Consider the following 9,771-nt stretch of genomic DNA (forward strand, 5'->3'; position numbering starts at 1 on the left):
AACAGTATGGCTTCCTTATAAAACAAATTGTATAAAAAAGGGCTTAGGTGAGCATGAGAGCCTGATGGCAGGTCCTTATTTGGTCATCAGGAAACCTAATCTTGACGTGAAATCGTAGTCTCAGTCTTCTTCATCAGGATGTGTAGTGGTGTGAGAGTGTTTGTCAGTAAGTTTTCCATCTCAACTTTACACATGTGCTGTACCTTGAACCCATGAAGACTCTGTATCCTCTCTTTGATATTTATGGTTGTCTACTACACACCACACTAGCCTTGGATCAAGACTATCATAGATGTATTTTATCGAGTCTGACTTTTACTTTTGTATATACAAATGTCAAAGTCGATCAAATACATATATGACAGCCTTGATCCAAGGCTAACACCACACAATCATCTGGAACATCTGGATCTGATCTGGATGGAGATGAAGCATCAAGTAAAAAAAAAAAAACACAGGCACACTCACAGAAAAACAGCTATTTTTTTTTCTTGCACTTGCACTATACTAACTAAAAGTTTTGTTTGTTTGTGTATTGCAGGGGTCTTCAAAGTTTTTCTGGCCAAGCCGCCATGGACCCCTTAGCTGAGAGAAAGGTGAAGCAGGGACCCCCACCACTACATATTGTATAAAATTGTGTTGCAGATTAAACTTTTTCCTAGATTTCATAGACTTGTTTGACAGCACTGTCAAGTGTTGTGTTGGATTCATGTTAATGTGTATTTTCAGATTTTTAACCACTTAAACTGTCAATACTTTTTCCTCCGTGGAAAGACTGGTGATGCGAGGTTAGTCAATATTTAGTAAACTTGACCTTTCACTCTGTACTTGGTCTGTTCTTCTTTCCCTCTACACCAAGCCTCTTTACCAAAAATAGCCATCTACAAGCTCATAAGAGCTTGTAGATCTGCTATTTTCGGCTAATGTTCCCCTCAGGATAGGGATGCTAGGGTCCAAGTGGTTTATGGGGGGAAAAAAGTATCCTATCACACAAGGATTTGGTGGCCCCCCTGTAGTAACTCTGAGGACCCGCTAGGGGCCCCGGACCCCCTGTTGAAGACCCCTGGGTGTAGCGTGCATATTATGGATGCTTTTATTTTGAAAACAGCTGACCGGAAATGCCCTGGTGATTCACAGCAACTTGACGCAGATGGAACGCTAGCTACTGGTGATTAGCCACGTCATGTCAACTAAACATAGCAGCGGATGAACAAACGGAGACGTTTTATTTGTACTTAGAGAGGGGCACCACTGTGTGCCAGTCAGTTGTTTTATCTTCGGTGGATCTTCTAGTTCTCTGCGTTTGATCGGTTGTTGTGATCATCATATGCAAAGATGTCAGACATCGGGGACTGGTTCAAAAGCATCCCCTTTATCACCCGGTACTGGTTTGCTGGGTCGATAGCTGTTCCTCTGATAGGGAAACTGGGATTGATCAGTCCCATGTACCTCGTGCTATGGCCAGAGAATTTCTTCAACAAGTTTCAGGTACGTATAAGTGGTTGTGTGTGCTCGTCTGACAGTTCGATCGTCTAACTCTTATGTAGTCTCGTTCTCAGCCTTCCTATACTCATGACTCTTTATGCGACCAGTTAGCAGGTGGCTACTAGCAAGGCTCATAGGCCTCCATATAACAGTAACAGCCAATCAGAGACAGGGAAAATAGGTATGACTTCCGGATGCTGTCAAGCTACTATAGGTTGATTTGAATAAGAATAGAACAGGACACCTGTTTAATGTCTGTCTGTGTCGTTGAAGCGTTTAATCTGTCTTTTACTCATGATTACACACACACACACACACACACACACACACACACACACACACACACACACACACACACACACACAGCACAGGCGGGTTGCCGGGTTTAAGGTGTCAATAAATGACATTAAGGGGCTGGGCTGGTGACTATCAAAAATGACATTACATATTGTATGATAATGACAGGGCTGGGCTGGCATATTATGACTACAATGATTCCTCAGAGAAACAGACATAAGATTTGACATGATAGTTATAAGTATGACATTTCAATATTGCGGGGAGCGCTTCGACCAACATTCATCAACGTGGGCTTTTAGCTGAATTGAACATGAGCTGGGATAGATGACACCTTTTCTTTACAATTTGCCACCTCTAGCCTAGAGGTGGCAAATTGTAACAAGACTTCAAATCATAGTAGTACCGCACTTATGCTGTATGTATTAATACAGAGTTTGACAACACAGACAGTTTGAGTTGAGCTGAAGCCTTTTTTTAACCTAAAATGTGTCACTATATCCGGAAGAGAGTAATGACAATGATTATGCTCCAAGTCAGCCTTTAAATCCTGGATGACTTCTGCTTCTGTGAAATGGGATCAGGTGTCAGAAGTAAGAAGTAAGTAAATAGGTCGGAGTGACTTTTAGGGTGTCTATCCCTTTTTTTAATGTGCTAGACCACTTGGAGATGGATTGCTGAGGTGGAGCGCAAACACCTACAGTACCATCAGCACTCGGGCGAGTGCTCTCTGACTGAGCGGACACATTACTTGATGTCATTGTTCTACCCATCATCACTATTAGAAGGCCTTGCTTCATCCTGCTCTGACTGGTTTCCCCTCTTTTGTTAATGCTGTCTCTTTGACTTTTGTGGATAGTCCAGGGGCTCACTCTTGGGCAGTTTTTTTGTATTAGAATATCAGGCTAGCCTGATTATCAGACTGAAGCTGCGTGGAGCTTCAGTCTGACATTGGCTCCAGTGTAGGCGATTACAAGGGGGAGGTGATTAGAATTTCCCTAAACCGATCACAAAGGATCCCCATCACCCCTCTGACTCTCATTGGACGGTACTTTTTGTACCGAATAAATCCTAGGCTCACATTACAACACCAGACCAAGAGGGGCAGTCCACTCAGAGAGTGGGCGGGGTCCATGGTCTGGAACCAGGCTAATATCAGGCCACTGTGCGGCCTTCAAATCCAGTCCATATTAGCGCTCGGTTGGCGCAGTGGTAAAGTAGCCCGCCACTGCTGAGGTTGTGGGTACGATTCCACCGTGGTGCATCCGGGTCTACTGGCCCGTGTTCGGGCGAGGGAAGCCAGGCAGGGAGGGTGATATCACTGCACGTAATCCTACGGGCTGGGGTTACACCTGTCAGCAGGGAGTGTTGGGGCGGGAGGAGTAGGACGAAGCCTCTACGTCCTCCTGGTGGGGTCTCCTCACTCACTGGCAGGTGAGTCGGTAGGATACAACAGCAGTGACAACACACAGAAATGTGTATGGGGAGGAATTTGCATAACGACTAAATTGGGGAGAAAAATGGGTAAACAGACCCCATCCTCCACCATCGACCCACCCTCTAGGCAATTTTAATATAGGATAAAACACAATTCAATGTGTTACAATTTAGGCATTTAGCAGACACTTTTATCCAGGGACTTACAAGTTGAAAAACTCAAGCTGTTTAGAACATCAGGTGTTCCGTCTTTTCTCTCAGATTTGGAAACCAGTGATCTCATCTCTCCATTATGTACTTTACACAAGACCTTAGTTGGACTTCACACTAACATATCTGTAACCCTGCAAACTACAGCGAGCAACCTACCTTTTCTGCTTTAGTTATAATAAATGCTATAGGGGGGATATACACAGAAATATAATGTGTCTTGTGTTTGTTTCAGATCTGGAGACCACTGACGTCTACCCTGTATTTCCCAGTAGGCCCCGGGACTGGATTTCTCTACTTGGTCAACCTCTATTTTCTCTATCAGTACTCCTCTAGGCTAGAGACAGGTAAGCTTATTGTACATTACAGCAGTGATTCCCAAACAGTGTGCTCTGAGACAAGTCTAGGTGTCCGGATTTCGTGAATTATTTTAATACAACAAAAATAAATAGTAGACCTAGCTTACAACATGTGTTGGTGTGGTCTGTTATTTTTGCTATGAATACAGGTGTGCATTGAGATTTTGACTTCCTCATCATCGGTGTGCCTTGGGCATTAAAGTTTGAAAATCACTGTGCGAGTATGTAGTATGTACACTCATGTACAGTGCACACATGGGACAATATGAAAATTAATGTCACGATTATCATAGCCAAAATATACATATACAAAACGTATACTGAAATCACTTTACCTTGCATTTTGTTAAGAAACTAATATTTGTATTTGCATCATGGCACGTATTTTTGTGATCATCCTTTTTAGTGAAAAACAAACAAGGGCAGATTCATACTTCATATATACTTAAAGTAGTACAATGCAACTCCCAAAAAAATGATTTTTAGCAGCCTCTGCTGGTCACTACCGTCGTTGCATGCTTGAAGTCGATGCCTGCATTACCCAGAATTCCATTTGTTTTCACCGGAAGACGGAAGCGTTTCAAAAAGTGTTCTTTTAATTGTTTTTTACTATCTGCGGATCGTTTCTCTTAGACAGTGGAGCATTAGTTACCGTGTGCTGTGTTTTCTTTTGCTGTTTTTTTCCCATCTTCAAATCCTATAATCTCTTAAAAACAGCGTGAGATTCCTTTTTGTAATTAGCGCGGTAGTTCCTGGCCAAACAGGAAACCGGTGCGGTAGTTCCTGGCCAAACAGGAAACCGGTGCATTTCCGTTTCCGTTTTCCGGCCGGATGACGTCATTTTTGCGGGAAACACGTCCCTGTCAACTTTCAATAGAAAATATGTTTATAAAAGGCTTTCGGGGGTGAAATTCATGGAGTGGGTGTTGTGAAACATTTGCCACTCACAAAATATATACAATTTAAAATTTTTTTTTTTATAAGGTATTCATAAATTATAAGCCCCCCCTGCATAAATAAAGGATAAATAAAAATAGCAACATTGTGTGAATCTGTTCTTTGAATAACGTCAAAACTGGCATTGAAGCATAGGGTTAAACTGTAATACTTTGAACCCGTTTTAGTTAAAAACGAACCTGAACAACACTTTTCAGCTTTTTCAAGTCACAATTATCCCAATAAGGGAAATTCACCACAATAAATGATCTTGAGTGTTTTTATCCTGATAAAAGATCAAATCTAATATCCATCACCAGTGCAGCATCACGCTTTTCTGTTAACCTTTTTTCTAATAAATGCTCCATTTTTGTCTTGCAGGAGCGTTTGATGGCCGGCCAGCTGACTACGTCTTCATGCTCTTTTTCAACTGGCTCTGCATTGTTGTATCCTTACATTCATCACAGATACAACACTGGCCTTCATCTTCAAGCATCCCAAACCCATTGAATCTTCTATTCAGGCTATTAGGCCTGTTGTTCTAGAATCGACTTGAGGTTTTTACTGCATTGCTTTGGCATCAAGGTTAAAACTTTGTTAGCTTGTATTCCTCTCCATCTCTCTACTTTCCCTCCTTTTTCTTCTGCACCCTCTCTACCCCTCTCTCTCTCTTTTTCTCTCTCTTTCTCCAGCTCATCTTCTCTTTCCTTGTCCCTCCAGGCTGCAGCAGTGTGCCAGGTTTGGGTGGCATTATGCCAGTGGCCCAGTGGCATTCTACCCCTGCAGAGCAGCCTAAAATAGGTCACATGCAGCACATGCTCGCTCACACCCTTTCCTTGTTTGAAGTTGTGTGTAGTACACTATCAAGAGTTCAGCTCTGATTAACAACCCTTCTGGATTGACAGATTGATTTGGATCAATGCATTATTCTTTCAGTGTACTTTCACACCCCCAAGCTGCCAAGTTAATGTGTCTAGTTCAAGAACAGAGATGGTCAAAAGCTTTTCTAATTCTCATGTTACTGCCACAACAAGCCATGCTCTGTAATCAAATTGTGCCGTAATGTTGTGGGCCTTGACTCTGAACCTGTAGATAACTGGACTGATGATGGACATGCAGGTGAGAATTTGTTATATTTATACACTACAGCAGCATTATGATCTCACATTTACCCCAAGTCCCCCAGGCACCACTACCCTCTTATCAAGTTGTCTAGGTATTTGATTTTTTAAATTAACATTGTCATTGTTGTTTCCAGTTGCTAATGATCCCATTGATCATGTCTGTACTCTACGTCTGGGCTCAACTCAACAGAGACACCATCGTCTCTTTCTGGTTCGGAACACGATTCAAGGTACACGTTGCGAGCTTGTAGATCTGCTATTTTCACAAATTTGTTTTGGGAATATTTCTCCTAGATGTCCAAAATAGGGACGCCATGTTGAAAGTGGTTAAAACAAGTCCAAACATTCTTTCCATTAGCACTTCTGTTTGTAGATGGTGTTATGTAGTAGTCAAGATTATATTAGGTGTGATTTTTCTTTTTTATAGCTGCGACAATGCAACTATGGTAATTCTGTCGTTCCTGTCCTGTCTGCCCATTATCTCATATACCAAATTATCAGTATTACTACTCTTAGTCTCTTTACCTTGAATGTCATTCAAAATAATTATTATTCATTGTTAAACATAATCATAATATTAAGGTTAATATTAATTTCCCGTCTCTCAGGCTTGTTACTTACCTTGGGTCATCCTGGGCTTCAACTACATCATCGGAGGCTCGTAAGTAACCACGTCTTTCCCTACCTGTTGTGACAGGAAAGACATTATGTTGCATAGTAAATGACACACACACACACACACACACACACACACACACACACACACACACAGCTTACATTTGCATCTGATCAACTTAAGTACTGTCGTTTCAAATGTTAAGAAAAAAGTTCAGCATTAAGCCTTATATACTGTAGTTTTTGCACCATTGCACAGTGCCTGCTGCAAAACATGTTGACATGTCATTTGGATTGTAGCTACTACAACTAACATTCCCAAGTCTGGTGCCACAGTTTTCAGTGGTCACAAACATATAAGTTGTATTCTACTATGAGCATAAATACATGATTAAACGTATTAAAGCTGCAATTCATAACTTTAATGTCCCACTCGAACTTGGGTACCTTGCGCAATGGCCAAAGTCGTTACTGTTGAGCTGTTTGTTAAAGTAAGGCTTAATTCACACACACAAGTTATGGATTGCAGCTTCAATGATGAATTCAAATGAATAAATGCTTTGTTTTGTGTATGTTGTTGTCTAAGGTGGTGAATGAATAGATTCATGAATACATTAATGATTCATTCAATGAGTAAACATTGTGTTGTCTTCTGTTTGTTCTCTAGTGTGGTGAATGAGCTGATAGGGAACCTGGTGGGTCATATGTACTTCTTTCTGATGTTTAAATACCCCATGGACCTGGGAGGACGCTCCTTCCTCTCCACACCAGAGTTCCTGTAAGTATGTTCTACCTGCGTGTGCACAAACAATTTAATGCACATCCTCCTATTGGCAGAGGACAAATACATTACATTTTTGGGGTCCTTGACATGAAAAAGTTTGAGTACCACTGATATACATGTAGCAACATACCCTGCAAGACATGCAATACGTGTTGAGAAAACTACTTTGCTATCTGATCTACAATATCCAGAATTCACTGCAAAGGCTTGGTTGTCTAGCATTTTGAGGCCATTGCCTTTAGTAGCAGAGGGGAGAGCGGCTGTAGTGTCTGAACAAATCATTGAAATGTGATAGTTTCCCTTTCATTAGCTTGTAATGGTAAAACAAATGCTTGAGAGAACATTGTTAATGCGTGCACACGCTCACACAGAGCCCATGCAGTTTCCCAGTGGGCATGCAGTGCCGGTTTTCCGGTGTGTAGTTTGTTTGACTTTTGTCAGAATGTTGGCTCACTGAAAGAACACTACAAGTGAAAGGACTGCCAAGTGGGGTCAACGCACATCGCTTCTGTCCTATCGGTTGGCGCCTGGTCAAGGTTCACTGTGTCTGAAGCAGCAGCACTGAAGCGTGTGAAGTCCGACACACGTGTGGTGTTGGATTCAACATTGGCGAATCTTGGTCGGGCGCCAACTAATAGGAGACAATTGCAGTGCATTGATTCCACCTGGCTGCCATGTTTTGCTTGTAATGTTCTTTCATTGAGCCAACACTCCAACGTGCAGTAGGTCAGACGAACTACACACCAGAAACTGGCACTCCTGCTGGACCTGCCCACAGCCCCACAAGATAACATGGGAAATGGTTGTGTCTGTCTCATTGGCTTGTGCTGCAGATGTGCTGAAGCCTGTGTGACTGGGCCCTGCCCCTAACACTGTCACACTGAATGGCCCAAGACAATATCAATTTTGCCACGTCTCAAGAACAATATGAAAATGTAATCTGGGACGATACAAAGACAGCCAAATAACGTACAATGTGTGTGGACACCTCTTAGATAAACGTTTTTGCTTGTAATTTAGTTTTTTGTTTGTATTAACCTTTACTCCAATTGATAGACATGAAGATGAGGTTAAAAACAGTGGAGTAATCCTATAAGAATTATTCACCTCTTTTCCTCTTTTCCTCTTTGCCTCTAGGTACCGGCTGTTGCCCAATAGGAGAGGAGGGGTGTCAGGCTTTGGAGCTCCTCCCAGCAGGAGACCGGCACCAGAGGAGCAAGCAGGAGGTGGAGGTGGAGGTGGTGTAGGAGGAGGCCGTCATAACTGGGGTGCGGGCTTCCGTCTGGGGGACGACTGAGATGACAAAGAGAGGAATTCCTGCTCCTGACTCCCTCTATTGAATGTGCAATGAATGTTCATCATTAAAATCCTTGCTTCTTCACATCCTCCCTTGGAAGGATGACATCTTTGCTATTACAAAGGATGAGGGCAAGCTATTTATCCATCTTAGTTTATTTCATAAATGGTACCATCAGGGAACACGTATTAGCAGGTAACTGCACAAAACGAAGAAGCAGGAAAACAAATAACCACCTCTCACCCTGGAAATGACATCTATGTGTGTTCTTCAAGGCAATAAGGGAAAGAGATGTCGAAGCAAGCATTTTAACCAAGAACATAGCGCACATCAGGACTAAGACTCTGCCTGCAGGTTCCATTCACGAAGCAGAGCTGGCTTCCTACCACAAATACTACTGTGGATGAAGTTAACAACAATAAATGGATTTCATGACAAATCGCATAGCCCCTCTTCCACCTGTTATTTTTCCTTCCTTCTCATCCTTTTTTCGACCCCCATTGGACTGCGAGACTAGACAAGTGGTAGCTGCAGACCAGCATGTTTTTGTTTGTTTCTGTGCTTTCTTTTCTCTGGTCCATATCTGTTGGTCTCTCTCTCTCTGTCGGTCTCCCTCTCTCTGTGATGCCATATTAGATTACATTGTAATTACCAACTTGTTGGGAGTGCACAGCCAGCCAACCAACCTTCTGCTGAACACATTTGAGACCATTTAGAGAGCATCGTTTCATGGTTTGGATTTACATACAGTTAGGCACGGAAGATTTGATTTCTAACTTGTTGGGTTATAGATCTGATTTAGCTACGACTGTCTAAATGGTGAGGAAACAACAGAAGAGTTGTATTTTATTTATCATTTTTAGAGTCATGGAAATTTTATATCTGTGCCATGGGGAATTAGAAAATGACAAGTTTGCGGTTCCATTGTAAATACAGGAATTGATTCATGGGAGAGTTGGGATTCTGTAAATGTCTCCCTTTTAATTAAATCAATGTGAAGATAAAACTTAACACTTTTGCCATGGCACTTACGAGAAGCATGGAAGACAATTACTCACTATTGTGTGGAGAAGGATTATCTATTAATCGCAAATTATGAAGAGCTGCAGGCCCAACAAGTGAAAGTGCGTTATATTTGGTGGAAATTTGTAAGGGTTAATGAAATTCATGATTTAGTTTGGCGATTCTTTTCCTTAACGTTGTGCAAAGTCTCAAGGTATAGGTGAG

The 9,771-nt window shown here is 42.0% G+C and overlaps 1 protein-coding gene across 1 annotated transcript; it reads left to right on the top strand.

The window, feature by feature from the left end:
* The first annotated feature begins 1,157 nt into the window (after positions 1-1,157).
* On the top strand, positions 1,158-9,631 carry derl1 (derlin 1). The gene is made up of 8 exons (XM_084053798.1): positions 1,158-1,488; positions 3,665-3,776; positions 5,106-5,170; positions 5,817-5,843; positions 5,983-6,078; positions 6,457-6,509; positions 7,131-7,241; positions 8,385-9,631. Exons 1-8 carry the CDS (start codon positions 1,336-1,338, stop codon positions 8,542-8,544), a joined length of 777 nt encoding a protein of 258 aa, XP_083909924.1. The 5' UTR covers positions 1,158-1,335; the 3' UTR covers positions 8,545-9,631.
* The last annotated feature ends 140 nt before the right edge of the window (positions 9,632-9,771 follow it).

This window comes from Gymnoscopelus microlampas, assembly GCF_963454915.1.
Source record: "Gymnoscopelus microlampas genome assembly, chromosome: 3".
Taxonomy (NCBI): domain Eukaryota; kingdom Metazoa; phylum Chordata; class Actinopteri; order Myctophiformes; family Myctophidae; genus Gymnoscopelus; species Gymnoscopelus microlampas.

Excerpts from the sequence above, each read along its gene's own strand:
- derl1 (XM_084053798.1), top strand. The coding sequence starts at position 1,336 with ATGTCAGACATCGGGGACTGGTTCAAAAGCATCCCCTTTATCACCCGG. Across the intron at positions 5,844-5,982 it reads GACTGATGATGGACATGCAG|TTGCTAATGATCCCATTGAT; the intron begins GTGAGAATTTGT and ends TGTTGTTTCCAG. Across the intron at positions 7,242-8,384 it reads CTCTCCACACCAGAGTTCCT|GTACCGGCTGTTGCCCAATA; the intron begins GTAAGTATGTTC and ends CTTTGCCTCTAG.